Below are 18,844 nucleotides of genomic sequence, written 5' to 3'. Positions count from 1 at the left end.
ATTGCCTGGGGTGTCTTGGGTAAGTGCAAGCCTCCTGTGTTCCATTTTCCTGAATTTTCCATGTGACATCCTTTCACCTGCACCTTGTGCTATAGAAAGCCAGTAGTAATACTGCTGGTATAGAATGATGGTTGTATTTTGGGGTAATGAAGAGTAATCCTAATAGTTGATGTAAATGCAGAAGCATAGATTCTTTGTCTTGGAAGGTATATCACACACAAAGTTGTTCAATTACTTGTCCAGACTTGAAAAGATACTGTGAGGGAATGATGCTTTATATTATCGCCCTTTGAACATTATCATCTTGAAACATAAATGTTTTGATTTGGTCCTGTAATATTATTTTTTTTAAAGACATACCCAAATACTACCAAACTTCAGGTCTTAATTTTGCTTCCTGAGGGAATTGGTCTGTTGCAATGAAACTCTGTAAAAATCCAAATATGAAGTGAGTTTAAAAGAGAGTTTTTTCCAACCATGTGTTAAATTCCATCCAACACAATGAATACTCTTGGCTGGATAATGTGGTTTTACCCCTGTTAAAGATGCCCAGGTTCAGAATGAAAGAGAGGGCCTCCTCTCATGAGGAGATTGGCAGGGTTTGTGCATTTTGTATTTTGTTCCTGTTTTCTCTGTTGAGCCCTCAGTAGGACTGGAATAGCAGGGGCATGTTGTAGGGCCGAAGTGAGGATCACTTGCAGACCTGGTTTTGGAAATCACCTGCCCAAGTGATACCTAGTGCTACTAATCCCCTATTTTCACAATTAAGTCATTGTAAGAGCTGAAAATACAGGGAAGACTATAAAGCATGACCATTTTGAGGCAGTTTTGCTGCTGGAAGGGGAATTTTGAGGTTGAAAACAGGTAAGAATTTGACTAGATTTAAAACTGTTGCAAAATACTCTTTGTCCCCTGGCTGCCTTGGAAGACCTTTTGCAGAGGGACCGTGTTTTGTTGAGTAAGCTTGGCAGGTAGTTCAGGCATTTAAAAGCAACCAGTACAAAAGCGATCCTCTGTAAAATAAGGAGAGCGTGTGAGGGAGCAAGGATAGCTGGAATCAGCTAAGAAAACTTAGTCTGTGGTTTAATTTCTGTCTCACTAAAGGCAAACTGTGGGATTTGGAAGGGAACGAAGTATGAACAAGATCCTGTGTTTTCTGTGTGAAAGGCAGAGTGGTATTTCATCCCTTTTTTAAAAAGGAGCTTGAAGTATTTGCAGAGCATTACCAGTACTGCAGACATGGCCAACAGCAGAAATTCCATTTTTAATTGTTTTGCATTCCTTCATCTTAGGATCCTGGCCTGCTTCATGCACACATTAAATGAAAACTTGCAGCTTTCGTTTAGGGTGAATATTTTCTACTGCAATGGAGAAACTAATGCAAGTGAAGTTCTGGTTTAACCAATTCAAAACTCAGTGCAAACAGTTTTCACCAGGTTTTACAGAAATTGCAGGAGCAGACATGAAAGAGGAAGAAATTTCTTGAACAAAATCATCTTGGTAGGATGAGTAATGGGAGTTTTTGACTAATAAGAATGTGAATGAGGAATCATGACCACGGGCTGCTCTGGAAGTTTTTCCTCAGGTTTCCAAGGAGTGTTTTTGATAGTTGGATTTTTTTAATAGTTTTTAAATGTTTCAGTTCAGTGGGAGTGTAGGGGGAAGGCACCAAATTGACTTGGGCAAGGCAGTATTTGCCAAAGTAATTGGTATTCTCCAACAGTGGACAGTACAGCAAATCTTTGCAGGCATTTTTGTGATTCTGTGATCATTTTTGGGTGGGAGTGGGGGAATGCATGGACAGATGGTAATTAAGGGTTGGTAATTGTTGTAAGAAGCAGATAATGATGTGCAGGTTGCTAGGAGAAAAGCTGGACCGAGATGGACTCAAAGGGGAAGGGCGTTTCGCTTGGGGCATCCTTGGTGCCACTACTGCCAACGGTTCAGATGAGCACTCTGCTCTGCAAGTCATTTCAGAGTTGTCTTTGCTTAATGTGAGTATAAATCAAAAATGACAGGTCCTTTTTAGTCTGAAAGAGAGAAAATAGAAAATTGCTGTGTAAAAGGGACTATTGGAAAAAAATATAGGGGTTCTGATACAGCTTTGGCATTTAACATTCTGCAGTGTATGAAGAAGTACTTAAAATTTTACAGAAAAAGTCTTAAATTTGTCTTTTCCTTTTTGTTTCAGTGTTCTGAGGTCATGAAACTTAATCCACAGCAAGCCCCGTTATATGTGAGTACAAAATTTCAACAGTTTTTTCCTCTCTTGCTATTAATACAAAATCCTTTCCTCCACCCTTTCTGGAGATGCTGGCTCCTTTGGTTTTTTCCTTTGCTCCCCAAAGACCTTATTTGTATTCACTGAAATGCAGAGGCTGGGAGGTAGCACTCAGGTAAGTCACAGAGCTCCTCTGTCTTTCCAGCAGACAAGTTCAAAGAAGTTTTGAGAGGTGGTGTGATGCTGTCACCATGCAGGCATCCCTCTGCTTTTATTTTTTCCTCCCAAAAGTGTGCCCAAGCCCATGGCCGTGCTCTTGCTGCGTTCAGGGGCCATAAGGAGAGCTTGGGTTTGGACTCAAAGATCTCTCGAGGTCCCTTCCAGCCCCTACAATTCTGTGATTCTCTGATCCCGGTGTGCAGAGCTTGCCCACTGTGAGAACAGTTGTCTGGTTGGAGTTTTAAACGTGGCAGGGAGGAACTGGAAGCCGTGAATGGCTCGGCTGTGCTGCGACTGCTGCAGCGGGGAATGGTTTACGTCAGCCTCCTGGAAGCTTGTAACCTCGATGGCTGCGTTAATAAGGAGCAAGCTTCCTCTTGCTCTTGAATAGCAGCTTTGTTGCAGAATGTGGGGACTGTCAAATTAGACCTGGGCTTTGGGGGGGGTGGGGAGTGTAAGCATGTGTGTTAAATTCGTGCCAAAGCTGCCAGCCAGGTTTGGAACCGTTTGCTTTCCCTGTAGCCGTGCCGTGCTCGGAGCAGGGTTAGCTGACAGAGCCATCCTGTGCTTACGGTTTTACCCACAGACCTCGGTAATGAGGGTAGAGTTGGATGCAGGGATGGAAAATTTGGAGGGGAAAATCTCTTGTAAATGTGGCTTTTTAAGGGGAAGGGAGGAGAAGCGATTGGAGCTGGTGGTAGAGCTGTATCTTGGAAAGTGTTGTGTGCTGTAAACAGTGGTTCGGAATGACCTGTAATGCCCATGGAAGCCTGTAACTTTTGCCTACTTGTCATTACTATGTGGAAGTTTGTATAGGAATTTATTCTCTACTTTAAGTCTTGTTCTTAAAGCAAGTGTGATGTAATGGGACCTAGCTTTGGGAGAATGGTTTTTCTGGAGTACACTACCATGTTACCCCAAGTTACTGTGAAACTAAACGTTGCCTGAAATTTGTGAAATTGGAAAATGCACTTTGACTTGGAAGAAACTTAATTTAAATTTAATTTAGACTTAGGAAGTGTTAAGAGTGAATGAAACATATGTGCAAATATATAATGCTATGCTAGAAAGCAGGATAAAAATTATCCTTCTGTCTTTTGAACAGTGTGTGATTTAATTAATCTGGAAGCTGTTTTCTGAGTCTTATCATCTGACTTAGTTTATTTTCCCACCGCTTTGTGTGGGTTTGTGTTTAGCATGCAATACTGGAGTGGTGTACTTAAAAGTCCTCGTTCCCATGTGATAGTGAGGAGGACTGGGCTGAGGTCAAATGTAGCCTGGTGTAAAATAATGGTTATATGGCACTCTGTTTCTGTGCAGTGGAGATGAGAAGATGCCAAGGTTATTACTGCATCAATGACTCCCTTTTCTCTTTCCTCCTTCCCTGGGCAGGTGTATACACAAATCAGCTCCCTTCAAACAATTGTTGGTAGCTTAAGGAAGGAGAAGGGAGAGAGAAGTGGTAAAAAGAGAAACTCAAGGACCTTGAAAATTGAGTATTTAGTCTCCCTGTTTGCTCAAAGTATAAATGCTTTATAAATTTTAAGATTGGTTTTGTTTTCCAGGTGTTGCTAACTAACAGCTCACCTTATCTCTAGCTGTTAGGGGTGAGCAGAACAGAAAGAAAAATATGTCTTCCCATTGATTTTGTTTTTCAAAAGGCAGACATAGCAGTCCTGGGGCCTGGGCATTGATAGGTGGATGCCAAACCTCACCAGGCTCCTTCTCCAAAGTGATACCAACTCTGGTTTCCATGTAGGCTCCTTGAGCTTGTTTTCAAATAACTGAGAACAGTATCTTCTGAATTTCTCCATAAGGACCTTCATCTCTGAAGTCAATGACTGGAAATAACAGGCAATACACATGTCAGGGATCTCCCTATGTTTACCTATTCTCAGGAAAAAATGCTTCCTCCAAATGTCACCTTTCTCTTCTTGACATCTTTGTATTGAATCCTTTATAGTATTCCTCTTTTAAGCTAATAGCTTAGTTTTAAGATGGCTTCATTGTGTTTATTGGGTGTTTTTAATCTTGCATGTGTTTCATCCTGAAAGGGTTATTTGGTACTTACCACCAGCATTACTGAGCTGCTTTTTAGGAGGAAAAAGAAAAAAAAAATAGTCTTCAGTTCCTGGAAACCAATTAGAGAGCTAGAGCACATCTTACCCTATCTGATAATTACCAGGTAGCCTAGATTAATACCTTACAATGAAATAAAACAGTGTTTCAGGAATTGGAGATGTCCTGTGTACTTGGGACCAAAGTTTTGTGGGTGATGGGAAAGATGGTCCTTCCACGTATGCAGTAATAGAAGGGTAGAGCTTCCTGTATTATTCAATTCTGTACATAAATAGAGGGAATGCCACCTGCTGCATCCTTCTGGGTATCTTATTTTGGCTGCTGGGAATTTTATTTACCTCTTCTGTAAGAATTGGCTGTGGTGCCTCTGGAGAGCTTGTGATCACTGGCAGCTCACGGCCTGTAATGATGAGACTCCTGGCCTTTGTAATGATTAAGAGATAACATGTCCTGGTTTAATAATGAGTGTCGTGTTTTTGTGATTAAATAAGTCTGTCCCATTTAAGCTTTGTCTGATTGTTCACTGGACAGTGAGCTTGCCAGGAACCAGAGCTAATTGTTGTATCGTTGCAGGTGTAGGCTGGGACAGGGCTGGGACACAAGCTCAGCCTTTCCTCTGCAAGCAGATGGCTTCTACCTTGTTTAGTTGGTCCTCCCAGAAGCAATTTGTTGCCCAGTACTGTTCGTTACCTGCCCTTAATGCTGCTTAATGGGCTCTCCTGGCCTCACAACGAGGTGTCGCTCACAGCAGCGCAGTCATGGGGCAGAGGAGCTCATGCCAGGAGAGATAGAGCACCGAAGTGTTCCTCAATATAGCACGAGGAAGGTTCACCATGGTGCACTACCATTTATGCTGGTGCTTAAACAGGCTGTATGTCAAGCAGGTCTCTCGTCTGCACCACTGCCGACACGTAATTGTCTTTAGAAAAGGCCGTGTTACTTTGCAGAGCCTGTGGCTTGATACTGGGGCATGAATTGGATGGAAAGATGGTCAAACTCGCTTCCTCCTTCCTCGGGTATCAGGGTTGAGGTACTTTCCGTAGTCTCTGGTGCAGCTATGGATATTCTGTGGAAAAGGGGATATTCTGTAATCAAAGGTCCTTAATGTACACGGATTTCTTCAGGTGTGTTTTACTGCAGGTTGTACAGAAAAAAATAGGTCAGTGTGGCAGGACACTGCTTTGGTTGCCTGCCTCCAACTGTAGTTGGGAACGTCTCTACTGATGCACAGGTGCCGAGTTAAATCTGAAGCTGCCTTTACCTACACATCTCTTGTATTTCCATGCTGTCCTGTCAACATAGGAACTCTGAGCACAGTGTGGTGGATGGATGAATGAAGAACAGTGATTCATACCTTTATTTTGATCTGCCGGGGGCTTTGGGCAGGAGAAGCTGGGATCTCACACCTGAAGGACTGAATCATTGTGTTTGCCTGCAGGACTCAGGTGGAATGAGAGGGTTGCAGAAGTCTTTGGTTGATGGGAAGTTAGGAATTTCAGTTTTGTTTGGTTTTCTTAAATACTTGCAATGACCTTGCTGCTCATCACCCTCGTATAAGTCTCTCTACTGACAGAAGTTCCTGGCTATTGTCAGTACGTTATTGGAATATCCAGATCATGGAGGAGTGTGCAGATAGGAAAAACAGGATTAACATTGCTTTAAACAAGGGAGGTTTGTTAGGTGACCTTTTTATTGTGATCCATTAAGTTCTTTGTTTATAAATGAAATAAATTAGTCCCTTAGCTTAAACTCAACTGTTGCTAAAATCCAGGCAAGAGAAAGAAAATGGAAGAGAGCTTTGTAAATGCAAAGTGCTGGTCTTTTTCTAAATGTTATTATTAATTAAGAATCCAGCAGAGTATTGAGCAGGATGTTTAATTGCAGAAGGATCAGAGATCACAAGCTGTGTCCTTACTTGTAACCAACTTCAGTAAATATAGAATGTACATGAGTGAATGGTCAAGGTCGAGTCTTCAGCTGCATACAACATCCTGAAACTCTTTCTTTAAAAGTGATTTGCATGGCTTCTGATTTCAGGCTCTGCCAGCTATAGCATCTCTGTAACGTTATTGATCATTCTTCTAAGCCACTCACACCTCCTGCCACTCTGGAATCAATGTTGGTTTGTTGTGAGGTTTTTTTAGAAGAATAACCCGAGAGCAGTGTTGGGTATGAATGTGTTGGAACAGGACTACAGTAACATGCAGGGTGATGAGTTGGGAAGCATTAAGTGACATGACTTGATTACCACCAAGGCTACAACCTTAGATCTACCTTTAAAAGAAGAATGTGTTTTTTCCACAGCGATAATGATCAGTGGGTGTGAAGTGGAAAAGATTAGCCAGCCCGAGAAGGATGATGTATCTCTGCAAACTTTTTTCCTTTTTGATTAAAAGGAACAAGCTTGTTTTAAATCACAGTGCTCCTCTTCATGGTTTGTCTAAGGTGTGTCCACGTTATTTGGAGTGACAAACCCAAATGTGTCATAACTGGTGATTGCATGGGAGGGCAAACACTTAATTGATAAAAATGCTCCCGTTGACTTTGGTCTTTAATCAGGTCTGTGGACGGGAGTCTCTTGTATAAACTGCCACTTACGAGCTGTGTAGCCTGCAGAATTTCTCAAGGAGAGTTTTGATAGAGATGAGAGCTCCCACTTGCAAGCCAAAATTCCATGCAACTTAATGAAGTATGAACTTCAAAAGCCTCAGAAGAATGCATTGACCCTCTCTTAATATAACCTGGGTTTTGGGTACAGTAGGTCCTCTCTTCTGTTAATGAATGAACTACTCCTGAAGATTTCCCAGCATGTCCTGCTTTAATCTGCAAAGGGAAGGAAAGGATAATGCTTAGAATATTTTTCTCCTCCTTAAATGTATCACACAGAATGATGCCCTACTGAAGTGCACTGTGTGTTCCCCAGAAAAACAGCTGTGATTAAACTCTGATATCTATGTTTTAAGAATGCCCCCCCATTTTGAATAAATGCTAAAGGCCTGGAGGTTGGTATCCCTGCCTGTGACAGGGGGGTTGGAACTCTGATACTTGGGGTCCCTTCCAACCCAGACCATTCTATGATTCTGTGATTCTATAAAGGATTAAAGAAAACAAGCTCACACTACAAAAAGCTTGAGGCTTGTGGCAGCAGCGCCTGGCCTAAGCCCAGTGCTTCCTTGTGTCCCTGAGTGGAGGCAGGTGCTGTGCAGGCCTGTCTGCCTGGCAGCCAGCATGTTGTCGTGGCTGAAACCATCTCAGGTGTGACTTGTGCGCTATTGTGTGCTGGGTAATTAATGATTCTCAGAAATCTCTACCACAGGGACAAAAGGACAACATGAAATACCTTTATAATTCTCCAGTAAAACGTTGTTGTAAAGCTGGCAACTGTGGTTTAGTTACTTTTCTACTAATGCTGAATTTGTTTGGGTAGTGGCATCTATGGTGACAAAGGCCACTGGGATGCCTGAATATCTGAGATCAGTCCAGCTGAAAAAGTAGAACATACCTCTCATGCTTTTGATGTGGGGGTTTCTCACGAAAATCACTCTGCAGAAGCCCTGTCTGACTTTCTCTGAAGGTCCTTAGGTGGGAGGAGAACTGGCCTTAATGTTTAGTTCGGCTCTGTGCTGAGAGGATCTGATAAACCTCTTGTCTTTTATTTGTTGGGTACTTGATTTCTTCCTAATGACAAAGTAGTTTTCTGCCCCGCCTTCAAAATCTCTTTGAATTATGAATGAGTGGAAGGCCTCTGAGCACCTTTTACAAACAAAATATTCGCTTGTGTTGCTTGTGGAAGAACCTGCTGCTCAGTTGGTTTTAAGAAAGATGGTTGAGGCGCCTGAATAAACTGATTTTTGTGAGTGGAGCGTATTGGAGCTTGTCTGGTTCTGCTTTCATTCTGCAGGCAAAATAGTTTCCTCCCTAAACTGTGCTTGACCCCATCTTGAAGTTTTTGTTCCTTGAGTCCTTGATCCTGATTCTTTTCATCTTCAACTTCCTAAATGCTGGTCTGCATCATGCAAGAAGTCCTCCCTTCTGTTCTCTGGGTGTCTGGCAGCTGCCACCTGAGCTCTGCACCATGCTCTGGCAAACTGCCGGCTGCTGCTCTGTTCCCGGGTACCTAAACGAAGAATTCAGATTGCACATACTGGTTATCATGAGGCTGTTCAATTGGAAGTATAGGACTTCTTGTGAAATGGTTACACTTACAGAAGGCAACTTTGGCTGGAGAAGTTGGAATAGGACCATCGGCATCACCTTCCTCCAGGATGAGCCACTACTTAAACAGCAGCTGAGAGGCCCCTTCTCAAGGCGCCTTCCATATTACCTGCAACTGAAGATGCTGGTGATTTGGGTTGCAGTTCTTCCATAATTACCTGTTTGATCTTTTCTTCTCTGATCCTGTTTGGTGGGTATGAATGTGCTGGTAAACAATAAATGGACCCACTTAAAGTCTGGAGCGCTTCTCTGGATCTCTGCCCTTACATCACCACTACTTTGCAGCATTACATGGGAACTTTAAATAACCTTCTAGGAGAGAGACACTGGAGCTGGTACAAGGCAGGGTTGGGAAAGCAGAAGAGACGATGATCTCCTGTTTTTGGGGAGCTATTAGGTTGCTTCAATTGTGTGAAACAACGAATACCTTTTTGGCTCTGAATTTAGGGTTCTTTATTTCTTGTGATAGCCAGTGAGCTGGGTATATCTGGAAAGATGCAGAGGGATTGAATCCTGTGCCCAATGTTGCCTCCTCTCAGGAGGAATGAGCAACAGAGATCAGGACTTCATGTTAAAGAGGATCAAAATACTCCTCAGCTACTCTTCCTCCATGGAGCCTGCTTGTAGAGAGAGTTTATGAATATTTTTGGTTCACCTTTAGAATGGCCAAATTTCTCATCTTTATCAGGATACATGTCCCCACTGTTTTCTGTCAAGCGCAGATAGTCATTTTGTTAGGCTAGAGGCAGCTCTGGCAACAAGGCTGACGTGAGCGCAGTGAATGATGCGCTGATGTTTTCAAGTAACTCCTCCAATCTCCCGTGTCTCTACCTGCAGTGCCTCCTGTCTGCTTCTGAAGGTTGTGCTGCACGCAGTGTCTCTCCAAACCCTCGTCCTCTGCTTCGCTTAATAAAGCGGTGCTGGAGTGAGAGACAGTATGAGCTCTGATGAATTGTGCTGTGCAAAGATCGATGCTGTGCACTGCCATCAAGTGGCAGTTCTGCTGCAGGACACACGTTGAGTGATGCTTTCTGCAGGGCTGCTGCCCTTGTACCTCTTCTTTCAGCATTTCTTCGAAGCGTCACAAAAGTTGCGCCTGTCTGGTAGCTGTGGTTGGGGTTGTGGGGGTCCTTTGGTAAAGTAATGGTTATAATGGTATTTTCTAGTGACAAAAAATGCCACTTTAAAAGAGTGCCTCAGTCATTACAGTAGCTCCAAATACTGTAGTTGTGAAATATTTAAAGTCTGGCGAGGATGTTTTGCAGCTGGCAGGAAAGGAGCGCTTGGAAGCATGCTTTGAGCTCTGCCTCTTCGAGGATTTTGCTGTACTGTAGAGGAGGCTGGAGTACTAGGAAAACACCATCCTTCTGCTTTCTTGTGCCTCAGAATGTTAGTTTTCAAACCTGATTTTTTTTTTTTTGTTAACCTTTAAGACACGTCAAGACTCCTTGTGAAAATACTGCAGTGATAGGAGATTGTTTCAAATAACGTGTCATCATATGTACTTTGTCTTCCAGGAACTGTGACTCTCTCCACCTCTCTGATGCCAAGAGAAAAGCTGGATTTCTGTTAGTCACTGAGTGCATTCGACTGCCTGCTATTTCTCCCAAGCACTCCAATCTTCTTCTTACTGCTATGAGAGTAATTAGCAGGAAACACTATCAATCAGTCAGGCAGCTGGTAATAAAACTGTCTGCTTCAGTTTGCTGACGGTATAGTGAAGAACAGGACAGAGGCTTTAGGATGAGGCCAGAGCAAGACATTCAGATCCGTTTTATAGGAGCTGACTGGAATAGTTACTGCCAAAAAACCCCAACCCAGAACCAGCCCCCTTAATAGTAAGATCAGTACTGGTTGTGGAAACTGGGTGGTACTGGAGGGGATGGTCTGCTCTGGAGGCATCCCCCAGTCTTTCGTCATGTCTTCATGGTCATGTGGTGGCATTATGGAGAGACTTGCATAGTTTAGAAGGTGACCCCTTGGTGTGCCATTCATTGTGTTCTGCTATTGCCCCCAACTGCTCAGGGGCCGGAGCTGTACAGGGGTGCTGTGGAAGGGGTTACTGTTCTTTGTTGCTTTGTCAGACCACGGTGGCTGAGGACAGCAAGCACACAGTGGTTTCAGTGAATGGTCTGGCTAACGCTAAACGGGCCAAACAAATGAAAAATGAAATCAGTGGTATTTTCACTATACTGCCAATTTCACCCAAACAAAATGATGTTCCCAGCTGTTTTTCTTATTGTCGTAGTTCTTCCCCAGGTGTTTGCTTATAACACAAATGGTTGGACAGCACTGCATTCATCCTTTCTGGTTTTCTCCTCAACTTGGATTCTTGCCATTTTGATCTTAACTTTATTATTAAGTTTTCCACATCTTCCTGTGTGCTAAAAAACATCAGAAATATCCTTGGCTGTTTAGTCTAGTGAAAGCTGTCTGTGTAGCACAGTCTGGCACCAAGCAGATGTACTAGGCATGTTCCTAACAAGTGTTGGTAACAGAAATGCTGTAGAGCACTTGGAGCCCTGTGCAAAGGCAGTGTTACGGCTAAATTAGCTATTAACAGCCCAATCTAATAACTTGCCTGGCTCTCTAAAGCAAAGTGGTATGTCATGAAGATGTACCCATGAAGATAAATCATGTGTCTCTTTCAGCACTAATGAGATGCTGTTACTTTGATGGATTTTCTGTTGGCAGTCTGTAGAGATCTCTCCTCCAAGCCGCCTGGATTAATATGTATGTAATACCTATAATAGTGCCTTGACACTCAAAAAAGATTAATTTCTGGGCTGACTGATTTGGAGACTGACAGAAGCATGTTCTGTCAAAGGATGTGGGCTATTAATAACAGGTTTCTTCAAAAGTGACCGTTTCTGCAGGAGTTGGTGTTTCTTGCAGTGGTTCAGGGTAGGAAACCCACCTGTCAGTCTCCTTCTACCATTCATCTCTGTGCACATAAGCCCTGTGCAGGATTAGACACCTGGACTGGTTTGGGATGTGGGGTGGCTGCGAGTCTGTGTTAATCAGCCGTAATGATGCTGGCTCTGCAGACTGGTGAGCGGAGGGTACCTGGGCTGTGTTTTTAGCACAGGCTGCACCAAGGATGGATCTGTGGGAGCCAGCCTGAGCCTGCAGGCAACACTTCAGGGCTGTTTATCACAGATATCCATGTTTTTCCACATATTCCCTTTACCGGAAGAATCTTGACTAAACGGTCCCTTGACTTTGTATCCCTGCACCAATCCATCCACACACTAAGCTAAGCTTGGTTTTGGACCATGTTCTTTCTCACCTTTGGGGAAAAAAAATGGGTGGAGAGAATAAATTTATTATGCATATGTGTGGGTGTTTGAGTCACAGCTTTGTGGCCAGCATTGGAAGGGGAGATGGGTTGGCTCGGCGCAGCATTAATAAAGTACGGAAGGTATCACCTTGAGCTGCTGTGTGGGCTGGCAGAAAACAACACGTACCAACATTCTGCTCTTTGGTGGCCTGTGGGCAAGAAGCTATGGTCTGCAACTGTATTTTCCAAAGGGGAATGGATTGTTTTGCAAAATCTGTCTTTCTCATCACAGAGGAGCTCAGTATCCGTGCTGTTAATCTGAAACCTTTCACTGGCAGAACTAATAGCACTACTGTTAATTTAAAAGGGAAGCAAAGGTAGGTTTAGAGATTGGTTTTTAAGTTTGTGGGTTTTTTTAAATCACTGGAAGCATTCTTGTCTTCCTTTGTGATTTTTTTAAAATGATTTATTTTAAGAGAACAAGAAAATCCATCTCTGTTTCATGCCTCTTTAAGATCAAGGAGTTTAAAGTCACTGACTATGAAAAAGGACCCAAAACTACTCCAAACTTGGCAGCTTGCCATTCTGTTTATTTCTGGAGTCTCTCCCTGGAGGTTTTATCTGCAGGAGGTTGCAACACTCCAGCAGAACGACATCCATCTTTCCCCACTCTGCTGACCCAGGTCACTGCCTTTATCAAGGGGGATATCTCCAGGCGAGGGGGAATTTCTAGAGCTGCTTGTGCTCAGACAGATTGCACAGCCCTACCTTTGTTCCTGGGGACTGGAGTTCTGCAGAATAAACGGCATTGGACGTGGTTTTTCTCCTAAATACTCCTCTGAGTCAAGGCGTACTGGGGAAATTGAGGATGTCTGTAATGGCTGCGGTTATCTCGCTGTAGCAGATACATCTGACCTCCTCCCATGGTCTGTTCCTTTCATACCCATGTGTTGGGACATCGCAGGGTAAATGGCCACTGCTGGATGCTTCAAGTTGAGGTGTTGCAGCACTTGAGTGTGTAGTTCCAGCAGGCAACTTAGAAACTCTAATAAATGTTCCTGTGAGAGAAAATGCATTCAAGATTAGATGAGGTCTGCTGACAAACATCACCCTGTGCTAAGATGAAGAGGGAAAGGGGACTCAGCTGGATGTTTTCAAGGTAGGATTCATCCCCAAATTCCACCTCTCTCGGTTGAGCTGCTCCTCTGCTACTCTCAACCTGGGAGTAGCAGACTAGTAGAGTTTGCTGGATGTAGGTAGTTTTTTTCCCTGTGGAAGAACAACATCCCTTGGTTTTATGAGCCAGCAGTGATAATCATATGAGGAGCAGATCATATGAGGAGTGGCTGAGGGAGCTGGGGGTGCTTAGCCTGGAGAAGAGGAGGCCGAAAGGGACCTTATCTCACTGCCTATAATTACCTGAAAGGAGGGTGTAGAGGTGGGCAATGGTCTTTTCAGCCAGGTGACAGGTGATGGGACAAGGGGAAATGGCTCAAGCTGCTCCAGGGCAGGTTCAGATAAGATGTTAGGAAAAAATTATTCCCTGAAAGTGTTGTGGGGATGTGGAACAGGCTGCCCAGGGAGGGGATTGAGTCACCATCCCTGGATGCGTTTAAAGATGGGTAGGTGAGGTACTTGGAGATATGGTTTAGCATAGGATGGGTACAGTTGGACTTGATGATCTTAAAGGTCTTTTCCAACCCAGTCATTCTGTGATTCTGTGATTAATGCTTGGAGCCTGCATCATGGCTGGATGGATGGAGTGCTTAGTCAGATCTGGGAAAACTGGGATCCAAGGCTTTCTCAATCAGAAGGGTTATTCCAGGAGATGAAAGCACAGTTATATCCGCTCTAAAAATAGTCGCCCAAACCCCCATCATCTTTTGCCGTCAGGAGCCTGGGCAGATGCGCCTGGTCCAGTGCTCTGCCTGGAGATGTCTGTGTGTGTCCTGGGTGTCCCTTCCAGGTGGGGCTCTCAAGGGGTTAAGCACAGGTTTGCACCAGTCCAAAGGAACCTTAGAGGAGAGCAATCTCCCAGGATACTCAACCGAGATGTGGACACTGTTATCTGTTTAGCTGTTGATCTTGTGTACTGGCAGAGGGAGATGGTAATGGATCACGGAGCATCTAAACACTTACTTTTTGCTGTGTTTCTTGCAGGATGACTTCCATTGTGTGTTTCTAATGCTGCCTTGCAGTTGCATTTTTCTGTCTCCAGAATTTCAGAATATTCTGCAGTTCTTAATCTGAAGTGGAGTTGTCTCGGTTTTCCTGTTGATTTCATCCAACTTAATTATCATTGGTTCTGTGTGTTTTCTAAAGAAAATGTAATATGATTGAAAAGCCAGCTTTTTCTTTAAAACCGTGTGGATGAAAAACTCTCATTGTGTTTGAACCGTGATTCCCCTTCATTGATGGGGAAACTTGAAAAGCAGGGATGTGAAAGGACTTGCCTCCTACTGTAATTACAGCCTGATTCTGTGTACTCTGTGTTGAGTAGTAGCTGGGGTAACAGCAAGTCCAGCTCCATCTAAAAATGCATTAATAAAGGTAACGATGAGCCTGAAATCCTTGGAGGAGAAGAAACCACAGCTGTGATTCTGTGCTGGCCTCCTGGGGACAGTGCAGCTCTCTTTGGAGCTGTTTAGAGCTTCCCAAATAAGGAGGGGGGGCATCTGTTTCAAAAAACATATTTCCCCTTTCATGTCCCAATGTAATGCAATATGCAATGACCCAACCAGGATCTGATTCATGTTATGAATAGCGGAAACAAAACATAACTTGTTATGGTGGCAGGTTATGTTTGCTCATCTAATCCAGGCTCTTTAATAAAGCATCATCGTGCCAAAGTCTGCAACAGCTCTTTAAAAGGAAATACAGTGGGAGGAGGGTTTCTTTCTTTGCTTGTCAATCTCTGACCTGTCTCACATGAACTCCCCATTCAGCAGGATTGCACTGGCTGCAGTTTACCTGCGTTAAAGAACAACCTGAGATGTCAGTGATTTGCTTTTCTGTAGAGAGCAGAGTCAGGATTATTAGTTGTTATGTTTTCTCATTAAAAGCAGGATGCTAAAGTAATGCTTGAGTGCTCCAGCATTGCTATCTAACACGCACTTCGTTTTCATACGTATTTTTAGACTCCATGTGTGGAGGTCACAGTGGGTGGCTACTGTGTTAGATAACACACTTCAAAATTCCCAGTATGAACCACAAGGGGAAAACCAGTTTAGAAATCAAATGCTTTGGCTATAAAAATACACTTTGTTTTGTTGTGGGGTTTTTTAATAGAAACTTGAAAATTTTTTTAGCCACCATCGTCCACTGTAGAGAAGTTCACGTATTGCTGATGGAGCATGGTTACTCAGAGTTGCTTGTACTTTGCCTACATACAATCTCCACACCTTTCTAACTGCAGAATTGGAAAAACAAATACTTTAAAAGGTGGAGTTGTCCTAATGCCAGCAAAATATGCTGACAAACAGGTGCACTGTCTATCTGGCGTTGGCTTTTAGACCTTTTAGAACAGCATTTGGGCTTTTATGGAGATAATTGCATTTCTGCTGCCTTAACTGAGCCAAAGGTTGAGAGAAGTGCCATGCTAAAATTCCTTTCTCAATTGTTTTATAGGAGCTTAAAGCCCAAGGTCAAGGCTTTAAACACATCCTTTGGCGAAGCAGACCTTCTGCTTCATCCCTTTGGTTTGAGGAAGGGAGTATATTCAGAGGAAAGAGCCACGTCCATGTTCTTTGCATCCCATAACAGCTATCTGAAACCAGGTTTTCAGATCCAAACGAGGGAGAGGGTGATGTCTTTCATGAATGGACCAGAGTGGAATGTTTCATTTCCAATGGGCTTTAAGCCAAGTAAATATTAACTGATCCAAACTAGTTTTGAAATTAAATTATTCTTATTTGTTGGAGCATTCCAGAGGATGACTTTGATCTGTCTGTACTTTCACCAAAGGGATATTGGCAGGCTGGCCTCCCGTTTCTAGCCATTCGGGATGAAAGAAGGGTTATAATAACCACCTTGTGTGGCAGTGATACTGAACAGATGACATTTTTTGGACAATATTAAATGAACAGAGGTAAACATACTTCAATTAAAATGTTTTTTTGGAGGCTGAGTGCAGTAGTGCTGTTGGAAAGCTGCCTGTGTGGGTTGGAGGAATTTGGCTGTGTTTGTAACTCATTTTCTTCACCTCTGAACATGTCTGAGAGGGGTCTGTTCTGTGCATTATTTCTGTTTAAAATAAATACCTCATTTTAATATAGCTCTGAAAAATCAAATTAAAATTGGCAGTGGACAGCAAGATTGTTAATAACTGGGCAGTGGAGATGTGCCTTGAAGGAGGAAGGTCAGTCTCATTTTGCACTTTGCTCTTTTACTTCTGGCATCTCGGATGCCGTTGGGCACGGTGAGCTGTACCATGTAGCTGCACCTATAGCAAAGAGGTGGCTCAGAAGACACCTGTGAGTAAGCTGAAGCATGCATTGGTGCTGGCATGTTGTTGATCTTGCTCAAGATATTTGGAGACAACTTAAAGCATCAATTAAAGAAAAAAAAAAAGAAGACTCAGTTATTATATTAAGGTTATTGGGTGTTCCCATTCAGGGTTGTGCCAGAGGGTCCTTCAGAAGAGGAGGAGAAGGGAGCAGGGTGACAGGGACTGTCCCATTGCAAAGTGCTACTTAGACGCAGCTCAAGAACCTTTTAAAGTGGTATCAGCTGCTGAGGATTTGTGCATCCTCTAGACTTATGTGTGAACTGATGCAAACCCAATTAAAATATAAATCTAATAACTTTGTTTAGATGGGATTGCTGGAGTTCATCTGGCATGACCACCCCCCAACATAGAGCCACCTTCAGAATAAGGTCAGATGCTCTACACCTAAAATTCAGGTATCATTATGAAAAGCTCAGATATCTTTTTATAAACCCCTGTTTAAACAGATTTCGGGTTCTGTGGAACCTTTGATGTTCAGGCTCCTTATGTGTCTTCTGTCAATAACTAATCACACGAAATAGCTTTTGGAACAACACTGCCATTTTTTCCTTGATACGGAGTTTCACATGGATGGACAGGTGTCTTCTCACGTGCTCTCCATGCAGATTTACTTTCCTTTAACTCAGATTCCTGCAAAAGTCAGTGAGTTAAATAAGAGAAAAATCTCCTTGAACAGATACTGCTTTAAACGATCAGCCCTGTTGATGAGCATCTTATGAGCATCCTGAAATGTTGCCTGTATTTTAAGTCCACTTAAAATGCTTTGTGTGTTCATGTGTTAACAGAAGAACAATGTAAGCAAGGATGGATATAAAACCCATAGCACAAGAGGATTGTAGGTTAAAACTTTGGCTTTTGGAGTTTTTTTTGAACATTGGATCAAAACTTGATCGGTTTGCTTGAAATGTAATATTTAGTTTTCAACTCAGCATGTGAACTGGTCATGGTTGAATTTACAGCTTGATTTATTTCTTTTTGCACCTGTTTTTATTTTAACACTGACTATATACATTATATATTTTGGTACATGGTTCCTTTCTCCCCAGCTGGAAGTCTGGTCTGGCATTATCATGAAGGAGCTTCTTAAAACATACACTTGTAGCTGTGCAACACATGGAAATGTAAAGTAGACTCACTGCTCCGTTCATCTTCTGTGAAAGTGTGGGTTTCTTTCCTGTGTGTTACAAGACTGACCCATATATTTGTTTTTAAGACCAGGGACTGGTGGTGTATTGCACTGCAAAACCTTATTCTATCAAAACAAGGTGCAGCCCTGTCCCTGGCAAGAGGTACCAGACAGGCCAGATTAGAGGAGGAGAACTGGATGTGAACCTGGGAGAAGGAAACTGGTGGGGTATAAAAGGAGCTGAGAGTAGGGAGAATAGGGGGAGATGTAAGAGGGAGCGTGGGAAATGATGCTAGTGCAGCGTGGGTGTACAGGAGGGCTTGGGAGTCTGGGATTGTTCTGCAGTAGAGACGGTTGACAAATAGAAAGGAGGAACCGAGTGATCTTCAGGAGGTTTTAGATGCCACAACATGTGTATTCTGTTGGAGATGCAAATTGGAATTACATAATCTGCAAAAAATAATAATAAAAAAAATCTTTTCCAGATTTGCAGCCTTGGCCATATTCTCAGTGGGACAATGGCAGAGCGCTGGCTAGTGCAGCTGCAGCATAAAACTGGGGCATCCAACTGGTTTTGATCTTAATAGAAAAGGGGCAGAAGGTCACTTCACAGTCTGTTCTCAGTGTCTGATGGTTTATATAATTCTTTGGTCAGGTAAATGATGTATGGTGAGGTCAAATGAGCATGCTTTGCTTAGTTCTGTAGTAACTGCAAACCATCCCCTTTCCTGGCTTTCCCTGCCCCATGGAAAACTGGCTGGTGGGTATTGCTCCTGTTGCTGTCTGTGCAGGTGTATGAATTGGTTTATTGGATCCTGTGCTGGGTTAACTGTGTTAGCGTGCATGCCCTTTCTGAATATAATTGCTTTGATTGCAGGGGTGAGCAAAATGATAGAATATACTGAAATAAAGCCTCCCTAAAACTACGCAGGACCATTCAGACAGCAGTGTATGACAGATTTCTTCTCAGGGCTTGGGGAATTGCTGGGTTTTATCAAGTACAGAGCTTTCCACCAAGGTATGAGCTATAGGTGCGGAGGGAGAAGGCCTGCTGCTGTCTGCACAGCCACAGTTACCACAGTTTTTGGATGGAAGGTGTAAAGATTTCAGTGGATATGACGCTTTCATATCTTCGTTTATGGACTGAGAATGGGAGGTGTGTTCAGGTTGGTTACACTGGCACTATCAACACAGCAG

The 18,844-nt window shown here is 43.1% G+C and overlaps 1 protein-coding gene across 1 annotated transcript in view; it reads left to right on the top strand.

The window, feature by feature from the left end:
* Positions 1-2,203: 2,203 nt before the first annotated feature.
* The window catches only part of AKAP13 (A-kinase anchoring protein 13), a gene marked incomplete at its 5' end in the record, with an annotated part of 150,529 nt that continues 133,888 nt past the window's right edge, over positions 2,204-18,844 (top strand). Inside the window, one exon of the mRNA XM_084267772.1 lies at positions 2,204-2,236. Within this exon, the coding sequence (XP_084123898.1) occupies positions 2,204-2,236 (33 nt within the window). The remainder of the gene's footprint in view (positions 2,237-18,844) is intronic.

The sequence above is a fragment of the Gallinula chloropus genome (genome assembly GCF_964237585.1).
Source record: "Gallinula chloropus genome assembly, chromosome: 9".
Classification (NCBI taxonomy): domain Eukaryota; kingdom Metazoa; phylum Chordata; class Aves; order Gruiformes; family Rallidae; genus Gallinula; species Gallinula chloropus.
This window is presented reverse-complemented; position numbering and strand designations above follow the sequence as displayed.